Source organism: Mugil cephalus, chromosome 2 (genome assembly GCF_022458985.1).
Source record: "Mugil cephalus isolate CIBA_MC_2020 chromosome 2, CIBA_Mcephalus_1.1, whole genome shotgun sequence".
Taxonomy (NCBI): domain Eukaryota; kingdom Metazoa; phylum Chordata; class Actinopteri; order Mugiliformes; family Mugilidae; genus Mugil; species Mugil cephalus.
This window is the reverse complement of record NC_061771.1, coordinates 15,535,144-15,559,500: the sequence shown is the minus strand read 5'-3', so window position 1 is coordinate 15,559,500 and position 24,357 is coordinate 15,535,144. Positions and strand designations below refer to the sequence as shown.

General features: G+C 42.4%; 1 protein-coding gene across 2 annotated transcripts in view; it reads left to right on the top strand.

The window, feature by feature from the left end:
* Positions 1-24,357, top strand: part of tbck (TBC1 domain containing kinase) — a 40,248-nt gene that overhangs the window by 7,564 nt on the left and 8,327 nt on the right. For both annotated transcript variants that reach the window (XM_047577335.1, XM_047577334.1), the window contains exons 18-23: positions 111-161; positions 269-352; positions 1,175-1,260; positions 3,108-3,144; positions 8,265-8,426; positions 17,481-17,641. In XM_047577335.1, coding sequence (XP_047433291.1) covers positions 111-161; positions 269-352; positions 1,175-1,260; positions 3,108-3,144; positions 8,265-8,426; positions 17,481-17,641 — 581 coding nt within the window. The remainder of the gene's footprint in view (positions 1-110; positions 162-268; positions 353-1,174; positions 1,261-3,107; positions 3,145-8,264; positions 8,427-17,480; positions 17,642-24,357) is intronic.

Here is a 24,357-nt window from a genome sequence, read left to right as displayed (position 1 = left end):
CTAGGTGGTGGCCGTGTCACACAGTTTGTAAACTCCCTCCTTTGCCCTCAAGTACAACGATGTGACTTTAACACCAGCTTGCATAATGAACTGTTTTGACTCAATTTTAGGTTTGGATTCTCTCTGTGCCCCGTTCCTGTATTTGAATTTCAACAACGAGGGTAAGAATGTGATCGTCTTAAGAGGAGCTGTCACACCTGAAGGTTTATATCCCTGGCCTCCTTTTTTCCTGCTTCCCTTCATTTTATTTATCTCTCACTCCTCACAGCTTTGGCGTACGCCTGCATGTCTGCCTTCATCCCCAAGTACCTGTACAACTTTTTCCTAAAGGACAACTCTCATGTCATCCAAGGTGAGGATAGTAGAAGGAGCATTTTATGTCGAAAAAATATTTTGTCGGTAATGACAAACTACTGCAATAATTTTTTTTTGTTTTGGTTCTCGTAATTGTAATATAAGTTAAACACTCTCGTCTTGCCTGCTTGTTTCCACTTCAGCCTCCCCTAATGTGGTCAAATACCACCCGCAATATAAGTAATAAGTATTAAACATGGCCGGCGCATCCAGTTAAGTTCAAAAACAAATTATCGTCGCTGGCACGACGCATCAGACCGTCAGCTCGATGTTGATTAAATTTTGGCTCCATGTTGCTCCAAAGCTGTGAAAACTAATTTCAGTCCGTCTTAATGGAGTTTGCAGCTGAGCCACATCATTTAGAGATAGGGAAACAAATGAAACTGCAAATGCCTGCAGAGAAATGTCACAGGCAATTCCTATGTGACCGATAAACAGCTGCATCGTACACCTCCTGAACTCTGCGGGGAAAGTGACTATTATCATTTCTTTCCACTGCTAGATGCCCCAGAGAGCTGGCTAATGTTTATCTGCCTGGTCAAAGCTCCTTTGTTGACTTTCAGCGTGAAGAGTAGACTTTCAGCATGCGCAGAAGTTAGTCTGCGCGGCTGCACAGCGGCTCCCCCATCAACGTGTATCTTAGTGATCGTTTGCCAGTTAAGAGACGGTCCTAAAAGTATTTCTTACTTTTGACTTCAACTCTAGATGTCTGATTTTTCGTATGCACATTATTAGCGTGCATATTTGTTGCAATCTTGTTTGGTCAAATCCTGTGCCGTAGATTGCCCACACAGCTTTCGACCTTTTGCTTGTGTTGCAGAGTACTTGACTGTCTTCTCTCAAATGATCGCCTTCCATGATCCAGAGCTGAGCAACCACCTAAATGAGATTGGCTTCATTCCAGATGTAAGTTTAAAAGAGTGCCACTGTCCGCGCAGACTGATGACAACAGGCAGCAGTGGAGGACGCACCGAGATAGCAGCTTTTGTCTTTTAATTTCAAGTTTATCTTCAACGAGAAGTCAAGGATGGGAAAAAGGAGTTTTAGTTACTGGCAACATCCCAAGGGCGAAGGAGATGGCCGTCCATAGGTTACCCTGTATATCTTTTCACTGTCAGTGACACATTTTTTTTTTTGTTCCCCGTCCTCTTTGCAGCCGGGATCAAGTTCTCCCCATAGTCCACTGGTGATGATTTATACAGCGGCTAATGTCTGGCAGGCACACTTAATGATAGTCCTCTGCCAGGCTTACCTTATTTCTCTCACTTCGTGCCACCTCTTCCTGCCCTTCGCTTTCCTTCTCGTGGCTCTGCTCAGACAGTGACAAGGTTAAAGTCTCTGTTGTCTCTCCAGGGTTTCAGTTGGCGCGCTGATGAATGTGTGTCATCTGTGGACCGACCTCTGAGACATTACGCAGTGAAAAGTGGTGATCTTTATCGCACAGGAGTCGGGGATTTAAGCCTCCTCGCTTTCTGCTGCTGCAGCTCTTAAGCGGTGCAAGTGAAGCACCAAACTGTGCTTGTAGATTGTCTGTCAGAATTTAGCTTGTTGGACAAAAGAGAAGTAGGAGCCGGTGCTGTTTTTTTTTAAGCGTGGCAGCGCCGATAAGTTGCACAGATGCTGCTGTGATCCTCTGAGTTCCCCTCGCTCCTGTGTTGTCCGGGCTTAGCTCATCAAAGAAAGTGCACGTACAAAACCACCAGCATTGACTTGCCTTTCAAAGGAGACCTTTTTTATTGTTAGCTCTGGATCACACTGGACCAGTCCGTGTTGACACAGCTTTGAGGCCTGATGCCAGTCCCAGTCATTAGACCTGATAGACTATAAATCTAATTTTTCCTTGATGAACTTCAGAGAACACGCACCTGTTTAATTGGGGCAATAAATCCATGAGCCACAAAAGACCAAATGCCACTGTAGTATAAATAGATAATTCTCTATGTATGCAAACCAAAACAAAGCTAGATTAATATTGTTTTTCTTTGGAAAAAAAAAAAAACAAATCTAGTGCGAGCATGCACAAACTACAAGTAACCTTGGTGGTACGCAAGGATTCTCCTCGAGTACCGCCAAAGGCAGAGAGCAAGACTGCATGTAGCCAGTGGTTTAATTCAGTCCACTTTCAATTTAGCCACATCTCCTCCCGTGGGTCTGCCATTTACGCCCAAACTAATCCAATCTGGCCGGACCCCCAATTCTGCTGCTGAGATGCGACTCGGCGGGCAGTTGCTCTCCCTCCTCCTCATCCCTCTTGGGCACACACGAGGTCCGTCGAACAGCCACCAGCTCCCTCGCAATTAGCTATCAATTAACCGGCTGAGATAAGCTCCAGTGTTGCTGCTCCAGAGCCCCGACGACAGCGGCCTCCGACTGGCAGGTGTTGGAATAGAATGGTTAATGTGCACGTGTGCGTTCTTTTTGTTTTTTCCATCCCGGGAAAGTGCAGAATGGAGAGAGCGCTGTAGGAGAGTAAACGAAGGGGGATGACAACATTGGTACAGTGTGATTCATTGTTTGCTTTCTCTCCATTGACTAATAACCAAACTCAGCAGTTTGCTCTTTATTGCTGTGCCTGTTTCTCTGAGGCTCTTGAGATATGTGCTGCTTTCTTAAAGACACAAATCTCAGCAGTACAAAGCAGTTCATTTATCCTAATTTGAGCTCCACGCAGCTGATTAATAAACAGTATGTCATCTCATAAACATGCTATCAGGATACGTTATCTGATCTTCTCCTCTCTTTTCCCCGCGCAGCTTTATGCCATCCCCTGGTTCCTAACCATGTTCACACGTAAGTAGTGCTTTTGCTTCGTTACTTGCGTTGTTTGTGTAGCATGGAGCACAGAGCAGGCAGCGTTCTCAGGATATTTTGAGTCTGCTTCAAAAAGAGTATCAGTAACAGAGAAGGAAAAGGTCATTGGCTCCAGTAGTCTCTGTGAATTTTTTTTGGTGTGTTTTTTTAATTTTTTCTCTCTGTGACCTTTATCACGGCTGCTAATTAATTCCATTCCTAAAGGACAAAGACTGTCATTTAGTTCTACATTATCTGAGTTTCCTTTTTTTTGTGTGTTCATTTGAGTAGATTTTAAAAACCCAGTATAACGCTGACGAGACAGCCGCACTCACCAGTGCTTTTGCCCCATTCGGGAAAAGTACGGTCAAAAAGAATACTTTTGTAACTTAAATGATAAATACAAAAATTTAAGAATAAAATAAAACAGCAGATTCAATTATAAAGTAAATATCCAAAGGGAATATACCAGTTAAATATACATCCTCAAAGATTGGCTTGCGCAATATTCAATCCAAAACTAATAAAAACGACAAAAATACAGTGTCAAAGCATGTCCAGGATATGGTAAAAAAAAAAAAAAAAACTCAACTCCAGGATGATAAAAATAAAAAAGCTCTTAATTAATGTGCATTTAATCCATTATAAAAATGCTTTTTTTTTTTTTTTTAATTGTTGCACACCACCTCCTACCATGGAATCTTTCACCAGTGAAAGAAGGGGTCATGCTAAACGTTGCTGCTGTTTTAAAAGAAAACAAAATGTCAGAGGAGCTTGTGATGTCGTACCGTGTGAACCGCTGCATGCATTCACCATGGGTTAGCTCAGCGGGGCTTAAACCTGAAGGCGGCGTTTGTAACTTAAAGTGATGCCCTGATATTTTAACAGCGGCTAGGATTGTGTTTCATGAGATATCTGGCAACTACAGTAGTCAGACAAGAATACACAGAGTATTGATCTGTGTGTAACAAGTGTACGATGGCTGCTGGGAGATGTTGTCAAAGCAGACATCCTGATAAACCAGGAGTGTTGGCTGGGGTGGATATATTGCACTTCTCTCATTATAAAATCTGTCTGTCCTGCAAGTTCTGCAGAAACCTATAAAGTTTGAAGGGTGAGAGTGTTGACGCTGTTAAATTTTTCTGAAGACTATTGTGTCTGATGTTATTGGACAGCATGATGATATATGTTGTTTATAATATTAAGTTTACTCGTAGCAAGCACAGAGCAAGGACACTTTTTTTGGTGTCACCAAATTAGACGTCTCTCTTTGTTAACTAGGTCATGATGATTGGCAAGTGATTATACTCCTATCAGGAGTTTGATAAACTTTAGATGTTGATGTGCCAGATATGTACAGAACTGTCTTAATTCTCCGTGGCATACTATCTACAAGGTGTTGGAAACATTCCTCAGATCCATATTTATCCACACATTCCTTTCGGTCTATATTGACACGATAGCATCACACAGTTGCTGCAGATTGGTCGTCCGCACATCTATGATCAGAATCTCCTGTTCCACCACATCCCAAAGGTGATGGTCTGTTGGATTGAGATGTGGTGACTGTGGAGGCCATTGGAGTACAGTGAACTCATTGTCATGTTCAAGAAACCAGTTTGAGATTGACATGGAGCATTATCCTGCTGGAAGTAGTTGTCAGAAGATGGTACACTGTGGTCAAAAAGGGATGGACATGGTCAGCAACAATACTCAGAAAGGCTGTGGCATTTAAACCATGCTCAGTTTGTACTAAGGGGCCCATAGTGTACCCAGAAAATATCCCCCACACCATTACACCACCACCACCAGCCTGAACCGTTGATGCAAAACAGGATAGATCCATGCTTTCATGTTGTTTACACCAAATTCTGACCCTGTCATCTGAATGTTGCAGCTGAAATCGAGACTCATCAGACCAGGCAACGTTTTTCCTATCTTCTATTGTCCAGTTTTGGTGAGCCTGTCTGAACTGTAAAAAGACGATATTCTGCATTCCCTGGTTGTAACTAGTGGTTATTTGAGTTTCTGTTGCCTTTCTATCATCTCCAACCAGTCTGCCCATTCTCCTCTGACCTCTCACATCAACAAGGCATTTTTGTCCACACAACTGCTGCTCACTGGGTGTTTTCTCTTTTCAGACCAACCTCTGTAAACCCTAGAGATGGATGGATGGATGGATGGATGGATGGATGGATGGATGGATGGATGGATGCTTTCTTTATTAATCCCAAACTGGGAAATTTCTAAATTGCAGCAGCAATGTACAGGCACTCAACACCACACATACTTTATACTGTATAACAGGAAAAACACAATCTACTATTTACACGTTATTTACAGAATTATAAAAATAAGTGAATTGAAAAAAAGTGTATACAAGAAGGGAAGATAAATACTGTACAGAGTGTTATCTGTCACATGCAGGTGAGGCTTTGAGGCAGGTGATGGTTTGAGGCAGGAAAGATTTCCTGTAGCGATCCTTGAGACAACGGAGTTGTCTGAGTCTCTTGGACAACGAGCTTTGTTGTCTGTCTATCGTCTGGTGGAGAGGGTGGTCAGGGTTATCCATGATTGATAACAGTTTGTTAAATGTCCTCCTCTCCACCACCACTTCAGAAGTTTTCTGTCTGCAGCCAATGACAGAGCCTTCCTGATCAGTTTATTTAGTCTGTTGGAGTCACTGGCTACAATGCTGTTCCCCCAGCAGACCACAGCAGAGTAAAGGGTGCTGGCCATGACAGACTGGTAGAAGATCTCCAGCATCTTACTGCACACGTTGAAGGATCTCAGCTTCCTCGGGAAGTTAAGTCTGCTGCAGGCCTTCTTGTACACAGCTGTAGTGTTGGTCCTCCAGTTCAGTCTGTTGTCGATGGTTACTCCCATGTATCTGTACTCCTCCACCACCTCCACATCCCTACCAAGGATGCTGAGGGTCTGAGGATCTGTTCCCTTCCTCCTGAAGTCGATCACCATCTCTTTGCTCTTGTCCACGTTAAGCAGCAGGTGATAAAATCCCAGTAGATTAGCAGTTTCTGAAATACTCAGAATAGCCTGTCTGGCACCAACAACCATACCACATTCAAAGTCACCTAAATCCCCTTTCTTCTCCATTCTGATGCTTGGTTTGAACTTCAGCAAGTTGTCTTGATCACCTCTACATGTATAAATGCATTGAATTGCAGCCATGTGATTGGCTGATTACCTATTCAACAAGCAATTGAACACGTGTACCTAATAAAGTGGCAAGTTAGTGTGTATTTGGTCTATTTAGATACAAGTATAGGAAGAGCCTTACAGGCACAACTAGGTCCAAATATGCTGACCTTAGATTTATTTGAAAAATGTCCACTCTTTAATGTCCTTGAGACTTCATCAATCATTGTTCGGTTTTGTATCATCTGTATTAAAGTAGAATGAAATGGTGTACATCCTTAAGAATGTGGCCTAAAGGGAGCATGTATAGGGAGAATACAATTGGCCCAAGTATATAGCCCTGTGGGACTCCACAAGGGAGAGGTGCGGGGAAGATAAAGCATCTCCGGGGCAAACAGAGAAGCTCCCGTCTGACAGGTACGACATAAACCACTCCCGAGCAGTCCCCTTTGACCCCCTCCAGTATTTTAGAAAGAAATGTGAGTTTTGGAACTGGTCATTAGCTGGAGAGGTCCAAGGTGTCCAGATTGGATTTTTTAATCAATGGATCCACTCCTGCATGTTTAAAATTCACTGGCACTACCCCTGCTTTTCATATTATCTTAAAGTGAATATTTAATCATTATTCCACTAGGAATTTAGAAACTGTTCTGCCCCAAAATAGAAAATAAAAAAACAGCAGGACTAAGGCTAAAACACAGGATTTTTTACTGGCAGTTGTGGGTCATGTGATTGTCTGAAAAGGAAATCAGCTTTCTAACATTTTACACAAGTAATAATAAGATAAGAGCAAATAAAGCTCCTTACTCTAAACCTAAACATTTTTGTTGATTTCTGTGTTGCATTAGATGTACATAAGGAGTTGTTTTTGCTATCTGTATGCAGTTTGTCAGTTGATGGCAGCATAACGCTTTTATCTTTCCACAAAGTATCGGTACATCTCAAATATGAGGATATCAACAGGATCCGCAATTGCCCTGTCAATATGAATTAAGATGGTTACATTAGAGTATAAAAGCACAGCAGCATATATTTGATCGTATATTTGATAGTATATTTGATCCGTTGATGAATCTTGCAGTGGGATATTTCCACCGTCAGTTAAACACGCACTGATACAGTCGTACAGAGACCACTTCTGGGATGGAGAGTGTGAGCTGTGACCCCTTTACCCCCTATCCTCCCCCTGGGGCCGTGTGTGAGTCCAGTATTCAGGAGGTGTGCCCTTCTGACTGCTAATGTCCCCAGTCCAATATAAGACAAGGTTGGAGGGTCATCTTCCATTCACACACAAACACGCTGCCTGTCACTCACATGCACCGGTCCACTCAGCTGACTGCTAATGTGGTGCAGAGTCTCTGAGGCATTTTTCTCGGTGCTCTCTCTCAGCTTGCCTCACCACAGTCTCGCTCTGCCCACACACACTACACTGCCTAATATCCCCCTCACACAAACCCTCAGATCATATAAACAGGTACTGGTTCTCCTGCATAAATCTCAACAGGGGGGAAATCTTATGTTTTAGAGTACTGACTGAAATAATAACTGCATTGGGACATGCAATCAGGATGTGGTTTTATTTGGCTTCAAATAATAATTGTGGAGGTTTCTTGCTCTGAAGCTCCTCAGCCCCCTGATGTTCTTCCTGTCATTTTTCCACAGCAACACCCACCTAAAAGCATTTTCCCAGCTGCCTCCCTAACATCAAATATCCCTCCTAGCAAGCCTGCCAATGCATAGCTGTGATTAGCCAGCTCCCCATTTTAAAGCCACAGAACCATGTTAAATAAAGGTGCTATGGAAATGCAAATCATGCTCATTGTGTGCAAACTGATTCCCCATGTCTCAGAGCGTGCACGTTGCGCACTATTGTCCTGCTTGCAGGATTCCGTTGTGCATCTCTGCAGGGATTTTCTCTTTTCAGGCATTGAGCTCTCTTCTTTGGTTGTTTTCCCGAAATATAGATGTGTTTCCGCTGCACAAGATCTTCCACCTGTGGGACACGCTGCTGCTGGGAAACTCGTCGTTCCCCTTCTGTATTGGGGTGGCCATATTGCAGCAACTCAGAGACCGTCTCTTGGCTAATGGCTTCAATGAATGCATCCTACTCTTCTCTGACCTGCCAGGTGAGTGTATCAGCTGGCACGCACATCTGTGTACGCACAATCCTTCCTTTATCACTCCTTCAAATGAATTCCACACTCCAGCTGCTGCTTGGTAACGCACAGCAGCCCAACGGGATGTACAGTCCTCTTCCTCCATCATTTAAGTTCTTGATCTGAACAGGAGAAAATCACACCTCTCTAAACCTGCTGTCCTTCGGTGTAAGCAACAGGCATTTCTGGGAGGAATAATTTCGTGCGGATGTGTCTGAATTAATGACATCCTCGATGCACTCAAGGCTTGCCTCGCCATGCTCCGCATCTGTTGAATCGCCAGTCGCTGCCTACTCGCTTTTTACTTACTTCACCTTCATAGAGCCATCATTCTGGCTTTTCATCCTCTCTGGTGCGACATTATAAAATTATAAAAACTCGAGTCAAGAGGAGTGGTATAAATGTGGGTTTGCTTGTGAAAGAAACTGAGACGTACACAAATAATAGACCCACGGGTTATCACGGGACTGTAAAGGCAGCAGGCTGCCCGAGGCTACTGCCTGCTCTGCTAATATAAAAATGCATTATTAAAACTGCACTAACACCGGATGGCAGCGAAATGGAACGGTAAACGGCACTCGAAAAACTGAAAAAGAACAGGAATCAGAACAGGGCTTAATCCACCGTAGGAAGTGTTTAATGGGATGTACCTGTATCTGCCTTTCCCTCACCCTCATTAATAATGAACATATTACAGTTGTTTTACGTCTCATTACTCTACCTAAGTGTCATGTCACTGTAGTGTGACAATGCGCTGCGGGAGAAGGAGAAGGAATGATGATGGTGGCAAATACTGAAACAAAAATGTTTAACTCTGGATTATGATTTTTAATCCCTGCAGATTTTCTGTGCATTACAGACAAGATGGTTAATTCTGCCTCAGGTGTTTAAATTAGTCGCAGGAGGAGGGCAGATGAGTCAAGGAGGAATTGAGTGGTTTGTTTCTATTCATACAGGATTAGTGAAAATACATACTTAACTTATTAAGTTTTTAATATAGAGCAGGCAGTCGCTGACAGTGCACCTGGGATTACACGCTTCTTTGCTAACTGCATACGGCGAACAGCGTCTCCCAACAGTTAATACGTCCCCCGTTTCACTTGCACCAAGCGATTCCTTCTGTCCACCGATGTGTCGGTGACATAAGGTCCAAGAACTGCATTCATAATGTATGTCTTCGGAGTGTACATCTCCACTGGGGGAGATAGTTCAAACAGTTTTCTTGAAAACTCTATTTCTAAATGCTGTCACAGTCTTTTTTTTTTTTTTTTTTTTCCTGCTGAACCGCAGAATGACATTGGGATTTTAAAACCAATGGGGACGTGGATGATTTGTCCAGAAGGGACACCAGAACTCTCTGTAAACTAAGCCTCCCGCTCTGCCTAACATCAGCGTTGCCATTCTTCACTGTGTTTTACTGCCCAAGACCAACAGATCCATGTGATTGAGGCAGTGGGGTGAAAGCAGTTCCAGTTCTCCTTATAAAGGTAAAATATGTTGGCCTAGTGTCGTAGTCAGCTACTCTGGCACAATTTCCTCAGAGTGGCTGCCTCTGCCAGCTTGTTTCTGTAAATCACTGCCAGCTTCATTTTTGCAGCTTGTATATACCTGGGTAGTTACACTGTGGTCTCTGGCACGTTCTCTAAACTATATTAGGACTGAGTTCTGGGCTGGAGGATGACCGTGTTTACTTAAGTTTCAACCATGTTCTGGTCTACACTCTATGACACTAAGTTTAATATAACTTCTGACAAACACAGACGGCTACACCCCGTACAAAGCAGTTCAGCACAATATTTATCAGCTCTAAGAGAGCACGGGTCCATTTTTAGACTCTTAAGATGCCGAATTTAGTTGCACAGTCCAATTCAAAATTCATATTGATCTCAAATTTAAAAACACTCAAGGATGAAGCCTCTCCTGACTCTTCTTCTAGAAACATCAGGTCAAAATTTAACTGTTTATGTTCACTTATTTATGATCGACCCTCCATCAACCGTAGCTCCTCAGCAGTGCTGGCTCTTTAGGGCTGATCTGCTCATGTTAGCATTGCTAGTTCACTGTAAATCCACAATAATGGGCCACAGTGAGCTCTGATTACAAGCCAACATGTATAATGTAAGATGGTGTATGCAAATAAGTTTCTGGCAGCATGTTCTTCATAGAAGTTGTCACTTCTGCACCAAAGGATTGTAGCGATGACTAGGGATGGACATCGCTAACCATCTGGTTCAGTTAAGCAATATCATTAGCCTTCATGCTTATCGATTCCCCTTATCAGTCATTCTTGCGCCAAGTCTTTACATCCCAGTCCAGATGGTGGCATTAATGCACCTACAAGTTGTTTACAAACCGCCATAAAACAAAAGAAGATTCTTTACGTCAAAAGCACGTCATTCACATCATGTGATGCTCACGTGATGACAAGGAAGACGCAATGGTGGAGAGACTGAAATGGTCCAAAGTGTAGCTTCACTTCTCCAGAAGCAACATGCAGCTTACGCAGAACCGTAATTTGAAGCAAGGGTGGCAACACCACCAACATGATGAAGCATTTGTCAATTAGAGTTATTACCAAGTGTGGCATATGTTCGACAATCTCCTGTCAACGAGTGCTCAAGTCTCAGTAGAGCAGTGCTAGTGAGGATCCAGTGGCCAATTAGTTTTCTTACACAAGTTCTTTTTTCTTGTTTAGAAGTGAAATAAAGTTGCTTTTGTTTACACGAAACCAAGAACAGCTACTTTTTCTAGACCAAACATTCACAGGAGAAATTGAAAAAGGAATCGTTAAAGAATCGGATCGATGAGGAGAATCGATAATGGCACCGGTATCAATAAAATCTTATCGATGTCCATCCCTCGTGATGACAGACTGGAAGGGTCTGAGACTGAAAGTAGTGTCCGCCTCACAAGATGTCAGCAGATTCGAGCAATAATAGGGTAACCATAATTTGTTCTACACAATACGTTTTGGCCTTTTTCTGCTTTTACTAGATAGTGCCAGCGAAGACAGATAGAAAAATCATGGGGTGAGAGAGACTACAGACATGCTAAATGCCAAATCAGATCTCAAGTTCATTGCTTTTATTGAAAAACCTATAAAACTGCAACGTTTTGAAATCATAGTACTTGGGGTACATTTTTAGAATTGTCGGTCATACTAATTCCAAAGCCCTACATCTTTGTACAAATACTGTAATTATCGTTACACCTGCCGACGCTCCTTTTCCGCTGAAATGCTCATTTAAAGGCAGGGATTTTTTTTAATACAAAAAAAAGTCAAGTCTGGAATACATTGTTCAAACCAAAGAAAGGTTTTGAAGGCCAGTGTTGCTCTGCCTCACCACATTCACATTTATGAACACACACACACATGCTGTACGGTGGATATTGTGTGATTTGTGGCCCGCACCTGCTACTTTCTTCCGTCCGACGTGCAGAATTGATGTCCTCATACAACTGAAGCCCGCATTCATTTGTTTCAGTGCACATGTGTCACATGTTCGTAACTACAGGAGCCATGTGTGCGGAGCCAGAAAAAATACACCCCGCTGCTGGCTTGGACGTCAGAACGGAAGACAAATGAAGTCAGTCTTGGTCATGTAGCACAACAACGATAACCCTTAAAAAGAAAAATAGAACATAGCCTATTTTAATGGTCACGATGAAGGAAGGTTTCCCTCAGTAGACATGCAACAAAATAACAGTTGCAGTTTAGTGACTGCCTAAGTCTGTTCATCATTCTCTTATACAATTCGTGCCATGTACTTTTGCTAATTGAGTGAGCGGTGATGATCGTGTCGTGGATAAAAAGTAAAAATGCATTGCACATTTGACTTAAGTTCAGCCAGATGGATAATGCATAGGCTCGACATGTAGTTTTCACACGTACTTGACATGTGGAAAAAAATCTGCACTCCTCCCTCAGAATAAAAGTTCTTAGTCAAGGTAATATGAAAAAGACAGTGGCTCTTGAATGATTCCACCACACTCCTCTATCTCTCCTTCTAGGTGCTAAATGGAGCTGGTGACAATAATTCTCTGTGACAGCCCTATTACACGTAACACCGTGGAGTCTATAGTTGCCAATACCCAAAGAGGAGAGGTTCAGATTGAAAGGTGAATCTGGACAATTGGCTTTCTGAATATTTCAAATGTTAAATCATGAACTATATATAGTAACTTCATACATAAAATCATACATGTATCTTCACACTCTGGCTCTAAAACATGACAGTGTCTACAATTAAGTTTAAATGGTTTGTTTTCACACACAGTTTATCAGCGTATTGAAAAAAAAAAAAAAAAAAAGGAAGGAAGAAGGTATGCTGCAACATTGTGCCCTGGAGCCTGCAGTGTACCTCAGAATGCCAGTTGTTGGCAATTAATCTCATTTTGTGATTCCCATTTGCTTAGTCTCGTAGCCTCGGGTAATCTATAAAACTCTCTCCTGTTTGGAGACTTCATTGATTCACAATGGACCAGAGAGGCTCTCCGGCTGACAGGAAGCGTGTGTTTACTGATGATGCAGCGACATTTGCCTTCACGGGACATTAGCATCTGCCTGAATGAGCCGAGATGGGCGCAGAACTGATGAGCTGTAGTCATAGACGTTTAGCTCTGAGAAAAACAACCACGGGTGGCTGGAACTGCTCAAGGCAACAGAGCAGACACCAAGAGATGTTGAAATGTTTTTTTGGTTGTTGTTGTTGTTGTTTTTTTTTTGTTTTTTTTTAGCACGACATGTTTTCATTTAGAGTTGATTAGAGGAGCAGGTTAATGATTAGGTATCAGGTGTACACAAAAAAATGGTGTGCAAAGAAAATAGGTGTAAATCCATTCCCATTTCAAGCAACTGTTATTAAGGTGGACCTGGGTTTTGTCTACGGTGGCCTGACTGTATTGACCTTATGTCATATTTATCAGCTTACATTACATTATGCATGGGTGCACAGGGGTTATTAGTTTGGAAACCATTAACTAAAACCGTTTTCCCCATTTCCTAGTAATAGCTTTTTAACCAGCTATTAGTAATATTTTACCAAGTATCTGTCCTTCGATTGAATATTTTCTTTACAATTGCCATGTCTTGTAGATTTCCTTTTTTTGTGTGTGTTTTTGTTAACAGCATAACATTTCAGCAGAATATGCCTCGGCTGTCTTCATAGTCAAAGCATTCCCCTTCGGTCCTGTTTCTTTTCTTCTGTGTTCCTTGCGCCCGTGTGTGGAATATGCAGCCCGGTCATTGGGTCACATCGGCAAGAATCGTGCCATCTTAACCAAACAAATGGGCAGATTTATATGTCGCAAATACGTGTCCAGGAAAAACAATTCTGACATACTTCGCGTCAGCTAGTGTTGATTTTATAGTGTGAAATGGAAGATAAGCAGCAGTGTATGTTGGCTTAGAAAAGAAATAATTATGGAAGCTTCCGAGAATGACTGACTGACTGGCCACACAGTTATGATGTGCGTCATCCGTCCAAGTAATTACTAGAGTACTTTGCAACTAGAAAATGCACTTACGGTATATTTTTATAAGAGTAGATGGGAGGATGCACACCAACTTTGGACAACACTCCAAAGTCATCACTGATTAAAATAGAAAAACAACAATATTCAAAAGATTGGAAGGGAATTGTTTGCCTTTATTTTTTTATTTCTATTGGACTGCACCATAGTCCAATTTCAGACCCCCATCCCCAACCCCCCCCCCCCCGACCCCCCCCCGAGTTGCTCTCACCTAATCACGCCATTCAGCTTGCAATCAGCACCCATACATAATTACAAAAGTGTAATTTTTTTGTGGGGGGAAAAAAAGTTGCTCTTTTTTAGCTGGGCTCGACTACCCAGCTGAGCACGGGGCTTGTTACATCCGCTATCAATTTCCTCATCCTCATTTCTTCCTCTTTTAGCACGAGGACTGATTGTGTGCTGCATTCATTGCCCCAGGGAAGGAAAATGTGTTTCCCTGACCTGCCTGCAAAGCCTGCGGTGAGGAATCTCAAACCCCCAGTGTTTTTTTTTTTCTCACTGGAAGCTGAGTTTGTGATCTCCTAGCCCATGTGAGCTGACAACACCGTAACCTTGACGCTCAACGCTGCAGGACATAGGTGGGGGGAAAAGATGCATTTATCTGATGTCACTTGACTTGCCCAGCTGCAGATCGTACTAAAAAAACGCTCATTACCCAGCCATGCAAAAACGGACTGAAAGAGAGAGGCTGTCAGTGTGAAAGATGGCAAAGGAAAGAATCCCTAATTTACCCAAATCCTCTACTAATCCAGTAAGTCCCTCTTCGCTAATCCCCTCTATTCTCAATGCAAGATCAATGCAAGGATGGGTACTGCTGCAGAGTCACACAGGGACGAAATTCAGCTTTGCACTGAAAACTTATTTTGGGACGGGAGCTCAGATGAAGGCCAGCAGCTAAACGAACGGCAGTTATTATCTTGAAGCGCTGCTGGCTCTGCAGGATGACTATTTAAATCTATTAATAGAAAACCAAATGCCAAGGTCAAGCTGCGGTTTCGCAATTAAACCTCCCACCTCATATTTACATAATCTCTCATATTTTCAGTCAAAAGGGGTAATGTGATACATATATATATATACTGTATATATATTTATTTATTTCATTTTAAATACATTTTTGAGTGACAAATTAGATCGTACGTCACTGTGGACCCACCACCTGCAGGGGAAGGCATGAAGGTCGGTTTTACCGACTGGATATAGTTGAGCTCATATCCGCGCAAAGCTTGGGAACTGGAAGAAAACTCCTAGAGAGGGGTTGTAATCACTGCTTTTCTGGAGTTGCCCAGGGTGAGAGGCGCTGGGCAGATGCGGGGATACTCCACCGACTGGTTGCCTCCGTGCTGGAGTTCTCCCTGATGAACGAGAGTGTCGCCTGTAGTGATAGTCCAGCGTTGTTTGAGTTTTTAGCTTCTCAGTTTGTGCTGCTCAGATGAGGAGGTGTAGTGGACGAGTGAAAAAGACGTGCACGATGTAATAAAGCATTAAATTGCCTTTTGATTTATTCTCAATATAAAGCCTGTAAATCTGTTTTTATTTTACTGCTGATTGCTCCCTTGTCACAGGTTGAGTAAGCTGATTGACAAATTAAAGAAAAATAAAGTATGTCCCCAATCTGGGTCAAAGCCAGCGTGTAGAACAGGAGACACTTTGGTTGTTCTCTGGAACGTAAGTAAAAGCCATGATGCCACTTTAGAATACTTTATTGACCTGAATATTCTTTTCTTTTTAATATTTCTGGTTATATTGATATGAAGCAGCATTTTTTTTTTTAACATTAGATTTTTAATTTCTGGTTCTGTGTTTCTGTGAAAGTACAACAAAGACAAATGGACTCGCTGACGTTTCTTGAAAGCCTTAATCCCCCTGGGGTTGCATGACTAAGAGTGCTTTCACACCTATATTTCATTCTAATATCTTTGCAATAATAATAATATTGTTAGAATGATGCATTTAACCATGGTTAAGTTGGTGTTCACAGGGCAACTGAGGCTAAACAGTCGAGACGAGGTTCTGACACGCCCTCAACACTAAGCCTTGGCAAAAGTTTGGGACTGGGCATAATTTTGTGGGGAAAATGAGTTCACACTGCAAACAAACCACTTCTGGGGAGGGATTGCAAGTAGGCTAAGACCACCTGGTCATAGCTTGGTTTATTTGTTCTGGAATAGTCCGCCATTGTTTCCTTCACAAAAGCCTAAATGAACACTCCCAGTTAAGGAGGAAGGACTCACCTGTAAAATCACTCACAGTGATGCCAGGGTGAGCTTATGTTTTCATGCCAGGGGACACTGTACGTTTGTTCTTCTTTCCTCTTCATCATGAATTACATTACTTTGTGAAGTTTTATCATTTAAAATCTATATTTTGTTTGCAGGTGGCATGTGATTAGGCATTTAATATGAGTTTAACACGAACGTCTGTGATATCAGTGAACCCAAACTCCGTATTAGACAATAAGGCACACGGTGGCATTTTGTCCCCCTGCCAGTTTGTCAGAGGTGCGATCCCAGTTTGATTGATGTGAGGCAGCACCTTCACATCCCTTTCATTCTTCTCTCTTCATCATCTGGGATTACATTACTTAGTTGATTCTCCTGGTCTGAAATGAGCCATCTCATCAGGTACATTTATGCCTTGACATTTTTTTTTCTCCCAAGTCTGACAGGGTGAGAATTGAACATTTGTTCGTCATTGTGTAGATGTGGCAAAAGACAAGAAATTGTATTAAACTCCATAGCGAAGAAGAGAATTGTAAAATGGGGCAATTGAGTTTTTTTTTTCTGGCTGTGAATGTAATGACAACACCCTTATTATTTTTATTATGTGAGGAACAGTGGGCCGTGATGGAAGAAGACTCAAAATAGAAATAATCATTATAACAGGTTTTGAGTCTTTAGAGGCTATTGTTTAGTCCCAGCTGCCTCCCAGCCACCGTGTCTGTGTAGATTTTGCTGCATGCTCTGGGTCCTTGCCTTGCAGGAAAATAAATCTTCTCACAAGCCGTAGTTCTCTTGCAGACTGAATTTGGGTATATTCTGCTGCATTCATTTTACCCTTTACCTTAACATGCCGCCCAGGTACTGCTGCTGAGAATCATCCCCATTGTATGACGCTGTCACCACAGTGCTTCACAGCGGTGATGTGCTGCGTTTGTTTTGTTGTCCCGCAAATAAAGCATCTACTTTGGTAGCCCAGTTTGTGGCTCTGACTGGTGAAGAACTCGTGTAGCACTTAGATGCACATTTTTGCCTACTGCTCAAGATTTTAACTGCTTGGAGATGTCTTTTGTTTTCAGGCTGTATGGATGTGTTTGTGAAATAATATGAGATTTTTTCTTTTTTTTAAATATTAAATAACTGTCATTCTGTCAATTCAAAAAATAATGGTAATATCTGATCTGGTAAGGTTAGCTCATAGTTCGGGAGCTCTTCAAAATGATCAGGCAACATTTTCACGATTTTTCATCCCGTTCTCTTTGTGTCACAGAGATTGACATTGAACGCTGCGTCCGTGAATCCATCAGCCTCTTCTGCTGGACCCCAAAGAGCGCCACCTACCGACAGCATGCTCAGCCGCCAAAGGTCCCCGGCGACAATGGATTCGGGAAAACTGCAACGTACTACCAGGATATGACCAAGACAGACCTGGTGAGCTTTACTCATCTCACACACATAATCACACGCACACGTGTCACGGAAATGCTATGCATTTCAGTAGAATTGAGCCGTCTCATCCAACAACCCTGTTGCTTGTTTAAGACCTCAACATGACAGGTTTTTATTAAAAATATGAGCTCTGATAAATGCTCTGGGTAAATCTTTACCTAAACCAATAAAATCACTGGACGGACCTGAAATTAGCATAGATCATGGTCTGATTGCAGCATTACATTTAAGACATACAGTGTGTCCTGGCCACATGTGTAACCGTTTGCTCAACTGACGTTCCTCTTGCGTTAGTGGAGATTTGCATCATTCATTCAGAACGAGAGAGAACGATTTGTATCATGTCCTCATGTCAGGATGTCAGGTTTGTTAACAGTCCTCTTCCTGCTTCTCAAACAGCAGTAACAATCAATTAGAGACAGCAGCTGTTTGCATAATGTCCCACTGCCCCCCCGAAATGATGTATGCGTTTATCTGAACACAGAGCGCATAACTGAGATTGAATCTCGAGTGCATTATTGCTCCAGACGCATATCAGTGCCATATGTGAACCCACGTACTCGTAGCTGGACACCTGTGATGCAGTCATTCATACTGGCTCTGAACAGGGCCATTGAGAACACTTTCCTTCAGTTTGGTAACATCTGAGGACTTATAAAAGATACAAAGCTCACACACATGTCCAAGGCAGCTGGATAAGAGGCCATCACAATAGTAGTAAATAAGCTAAGAGGTATCTTGAAGAGCAATTAGTACATTGTGGTGAAGTTTTATTCTATGTAAAAGTTCCAGTGATGAGAAAAAGATGTTCAGGTAATAATGGGGCAGAAAATATGAGTAAGACTAAGAGTCAGCTACAAGGTTTTTGTTCTGTATATGTATATATTATAACCACCTTCCTAATAATGTGTCGGTCTCAGTTGTGAGTCATCAGAGAATGGACATGGGCCTTCTGAAAACAGTGTTGTGGGTCCTGTGGGTTGAGGGGAGGGGCCTCTGTGGATCAGACTTGTTCCAGTGCATCCCACAGATTCTTGATCAATTTGGGATCTATTAAATTTGGGGGCCAGGTGTTCTTCATGTTGTGAGTTGTTCCTAAACATTTTTCTGTGTGTCAGGCTGCATCCTGCTGGGGTTGGCTGCTGCCATTAAGGAGCATCACTGATATGGGGTGGGGGTGCAAGACACAGGGATGAGCAACAAAATGTAATGTATTGAGACTGAGTTGATGGAGACGGCGTTGAATTCGGTCCTGAAGCTTCTAAAACTCTACTGAACCATGATTATTGGGAGCAAATAAAAACAGCTGATGTAAACACTGTAACGTGCCCACTAGTGAGAGTTAATACTCATACTCAATTGCAAAACATTTACCATCTAGCATCCTGAACGCCCTCAACATCTTTTGAGCTATTTTCTATTTTTTTATATCATTTAGAAATAAATACATTAACGAAAACAACTTGACACATTTTAGCGTGTCACCTTCAAACCATACAACTATGAAGTGTAATCGCAATGTGCGTGGCAAATCAAATCCCATACGAACATGAACCAATGAATGACACGACTCGATTGCGTTACATACATTTGTCCACTAGATGTCCCAATCGAGCACCGTGTCGTTGAAGCGCCAAGTAATGGACCATTTTATTGCATCAACAAAGCCTCGGTTGGCCATCACTAGTTGAGAGACAGGGCAATCCAAGAACGCAAATTCAAGAACAAATTTGTGAGCCGTTAGCCGAGTTTGGCACAAACTAATTTGCACTGAACACCACAGAATGTGTCGCATGAATTTTGAAGACGCTTTTGTCCAAAGCCAACTACATTCAGCTTCCATGGAATCAAGTGCGAGACTCTACTGATGTGCTCATGTCTTTCACACAAGCCTTTTGTCTATTTTTTGTCTTTTGTTTTTTTTTTTTTTTTTATGGCAGGGTCCCGTCTGCCCTTCACACCTGAATGCACCATGTCCAGAAAAGCTCACAAACACCCTTGTCAGCCCTATCTGCTGTGTGCCCAAGTGATTGCTGTAATCTTTCTCATTCAGCCGAGGCTCATTTGTATGGGCCGTGGCATTGATCCAGTGTCGCATCGATGTGCACCCCACCTCTTCCTCTGAAAACATTCAGGCAGGAGTGCACTGTGCTGAAATGTCACTCTCGTAACTGGACTGACGGCAGACGCATTTAAATCAGACAAAACCAGGGAACAGCAAAGAAAACCTGTTCCAGTGGTTATTCACCTATGGGCACCTGACTGTTAATTCAATACGTCACAAAATTGTCCTTGAAAGCTAAAATTAAATGAAACACGGCACTTAAACTTAAAAAGGAAATGATTTAAAGCATTAGCATACACGCACGTGAATAAATTGCATTTATTTCCCCACCTTTAAGTCGCTACTGTGGTCACGTCGAACTTCTTTCATGTAGTTCGCCTCGCTGTGCATCCACAGCTCCTAAAACGTTGTGATGCGTCTGTACTAACACATATTTCGTTTGTTTGGGTTACATGCCGTCCTATTTCCCCTCTCTCTCTCCGTCTTCCCCTGTCAGCAGATTCTCAGCCCGCGTAATGAACAGACATCCGTCTCACTGGACAGCTGCTCTCCAGTCAGTTTGGAGAGCGGCTCTCCTTCCCGTCAGTCACGAACAAGAGAATGCAGACACGGCAAAACAAATATTTTACAGCTGTGCCATTAATTACGACCCCGTCGAGACAGCTTCGTCTGTCTTCAGTTAATTGATCTCTCTCAAATTCATTTGTGACCACTGTGAGTGGCAGCCAGAGGAGAGCAGCATTTGGGCGATGATACCTGTACACAGCCACTGCGACTGTGCGAAACAACACTTTGTGTGTTTGCACATCTGCCTGCAATTTACATTAAGAGCCCGGGCCACCAGGCTATCGCGAACACTGGTGGCGTTAAGATATTACAATAAATCAAATGCGTGGGGAGGGCTACTCCCAGCCCCTATGGATGAGCAGATGTTTCCTCACTGTCATGTGTAACAGCTGGCAGAGCTTATATTTCAGTGGCTGAGCCAACAGATGTCCATGAGTAAACAGGAATGATCCCTGGTTCCAGTTTTTCAGCGCCGGTGCACCGAGTGTTCCCATGAATTAAGCATTTCCTATTTGCTATCTAACACAGTGCATGATGCAATCTAATACACAATCCCTGCAACAAACTGTAGAAGTCTGAAGCCTGTTAAATAAAGAGTTTGGTTGACAATATTTCAACTAATAGTGAAATCTATTTCTGTTATACAGTCTGTTACAAGACCTCCACAGCTTGACTTAATCTGTAATATACCAGTGAAATTTGAAATTATTATTCCTGCTCCTATGTTTCAATCAATCAAACTTTATTTATATAGCACTGTTCCTACCAAAAAGGCAGCCCAAGGTGCTTCACACAAATAAAAACATAAAACATGACAACAAGAAACAAAATCAAGAAACCGCCACCACATATGTACACATACAGACACATATAAACACACTCACACATACAAGTGCGCGCATACATGCACACTCACACCAATATACACACTAAGAGTTGTACAATGTACAAGCGCAGCAGCTACCTGCCTTTTCTTTTTGTGCAGGCCTCTGTGCCCCGGCCTTATAAACCGCTGCTGCTAATTCGTTTGTGTACACAAAGAGCTGGTCGTAAATAGGCAAAGAAGCCGTGCATTATAAACTGCAGAAAAAACACACATTGAGACACATATTCTGAATGTGCCGTGTACACATCCAAAGACAAGGCACTCCTAAAACCAAAGTAATATCTGCGTAGCTCACGTCTTAATCAGACACTGCCACATTCAGAATGAACCTTAATTTTGGTGTGATCATTTTAATGAGGGTTGCTGTTTATGTGACCTCCAGCAAATCTGGGATAATGACATGTTCTGAATAAAAGTGAAGTAAAAATGAAGAACCCAACATTCTTTATAAAAGTAAGATTTATTTCAGGCCTTTCATGAAGTCGTTTATTAGCTCTTAGACTTATAAAAGCTTTATTACTTATAGGTTATGCTGCACATTCCAGGTGGATTATTTTCTGAAGAACTCTAAAACACCTTTATATTTCTGCTTCTCTTACTCACTCGGTAAAGTCCACGCCTGGACGTCTGCACAGCTGGATTTGTCAGCAAAAATACAGATGAATTTTTATTGGAGGCTTTCTCTGCCCTTCCCTCCAAATAAAATCGTTTATGTGCGTGTACTACTGGTACCTGCTGCATGGCCAGAATTTAAACAGGAATTATGTGCGAAGGTGGAAAGACTGTTTGAAAATGCACCTTCCATGAGGAAAGCGTGTGCGTGCCCCCCCGCTGTGTCTGATTTGTTGTCGGCGCTTTCCTCAGATCATGACCTCGTTTATACTCTTCTTCCCATTGTCTGATTGCAGTCGTGACAGGACCTGGGTGGACCGGCTGATATCAAACGCCACGGACTGCGTGGTGTCTGATGTGGCAACATATCAGCTCATTTCTAATTATGCGGTGTGAAGGCACTTAAAATGAGGCATTGACCTTGGCACCATTGTTTTGTTTTGTGTTTTTTTTTGCCAACCTTGTACCCTTGGTACATATACATGCTCTCCACAGAGGATTTGTGTTTTCTGCCTTTCTGTGGGTTTGGTTCAGCATCATTGCAGTCAGGCTAAGAAATGTCAATGTGTTACTGGCTGGCACTCACTGCTCGTCATGACATTTAAGTCACCATGCGATGCTTCATCTGCACCAGTGAATGCAAAACTGCACATTATATTGTATGAGTATACAGTAGGTGTATATGCAGCCTAACCCTAACACTGATCAGAAGAAACAGGTGCATCCCAAGGATGTATAGATTTAATGAATAACCAGGATCCAGTGCATTTTGTGACGTTGTTCCAAAGAAAATTCAATTATTACCAGAAACAATGCACTGATAACACACCCTATGACCTGTGGTCCTCTATGATATGCTGATGATGTTAAAAGCCTCCCGTAAAGGCAGGCTCAATGACTCTACTTGTCTCATTCCTTCTGTATGCTTGAGATAAGATAAGATAATCCTTTAACTTATTCCATAGTGGGGAAATTTGCCATTTACAGCAGCGCACGGTTAAAGCCGGTTCACAAGACAAGGAAAGGTAGCACATTAAATAAATACTGAAATACTAATTATACGTTTGTGGTCTGGTGGGAGCAGGAAAGAAGGACCTGCGGTAAAGCCACTTCACACAGCGTGGGTGAAGCGGTCGACTGCTGAATGCGCTGCCCAGCGCTGTTACGTGTTCCCGGCATGGAGGGGGTGGGACAGGTTACCCATTAGAGATGACAGCTTTGACTCCACACTCTGATCACCCACCACCTCCACAGGTTCAAGGGGGCAGTCCAGAACAGAGTCGGTCTTATTCCCCATTCTGTTTAGTCTCTTCTTCTCTGCTGCTCCAGCAGACCACTCCATACTACATGGCTGATGCGACCCCATAGTCAAAGAAAGTCCCGAGTAGTGCGCCCTGCACTCCAAAGGACCTAAGCGATCTTAGCAGGTGGAGTCTGCTCTGGGCTTTCTTATAAATCGACATCAGGCATAAACATGTATAATGTCTCCTGTCACATCCCACAGGGGATCAGACAGGGACAGAAATGTCTGATTGTGCTTCTATGTGAAGGAGCACAGTCCAATTAGTCCGTGCCCTCCAGGGAAAGATATTAGAAAGATTAGAAACAAGAGACATTCATTCAAAACTTTACCTTAAACGTTACTCCTACTAGTCCAGGAACAACATTTTTGGAGATGCTCTAACCCAGTCTTCTAGCAGTGTGATCACAATGTGACCTTTGTTCCTCAAACCCTTCCACTGTTGCATTTTTCCTGCTTCTAACACAAAATTTTCACATTCTGCCTATTTCTTTCTCACTTTCTGTTCACCCACTGACAGGTTCCATGATAAGGCTCGACGGTCAGGGTTATTTACTTCATCTGACGGTGGTCACAATATACTGACTGTTATATAGGTCTTGAACGTTGGTAGTGTAAGGAATATAACATTTTTGTCAAACATTTTTAAAGGAGTATAACTAATGATCAAGTGTCCCGTGAGCAACTTAAAAGTTACCTTTATGCTCATTACTTCAATAAAGTACCTTTACCTTTTTTTGACCTGTAGAGTCAAGTATTCATCATGTGGGAGTGGGATGTGTTATATGGCCACACACTGAGGATTAAATATAAGTTCATGCAGTGAAATAGTCGTCCAAAAAAGGTTTTGTTATTGTCAGATGTCTCTGATTTGCAGGTGTGAGATCTTCACTGTCGGCTGGGCTTGAAGGCCGCTCAGAGTTAACTGCTTTCAAACCTTTTATTTCATGGATGGCAGAGCTTTGGCTTTTAACCCGCCGGTCATGCAGTTGGCCCTTCTAATCCCTCTGTTCTGTCAAAGGCTTTCACACAGCGTGCCGAAATTCATAGATAATTCCGTTAGCCTTTCTCCTCCGTTTAATTTGCATATCAATGAACAGAAGTGCCAGACAACTAAATAACTCTTGTTATCACAATATATTTGAATGTTGTTTTGTGTTGAATTGAATTGTTTGTTTTGAATGAACCTGGCGAAAAGTGTTTATATCTTATTTTTCTGACACTTCGTGCTACAAATTATTTCAGGGCATGTGAGGATAATAGAGTTG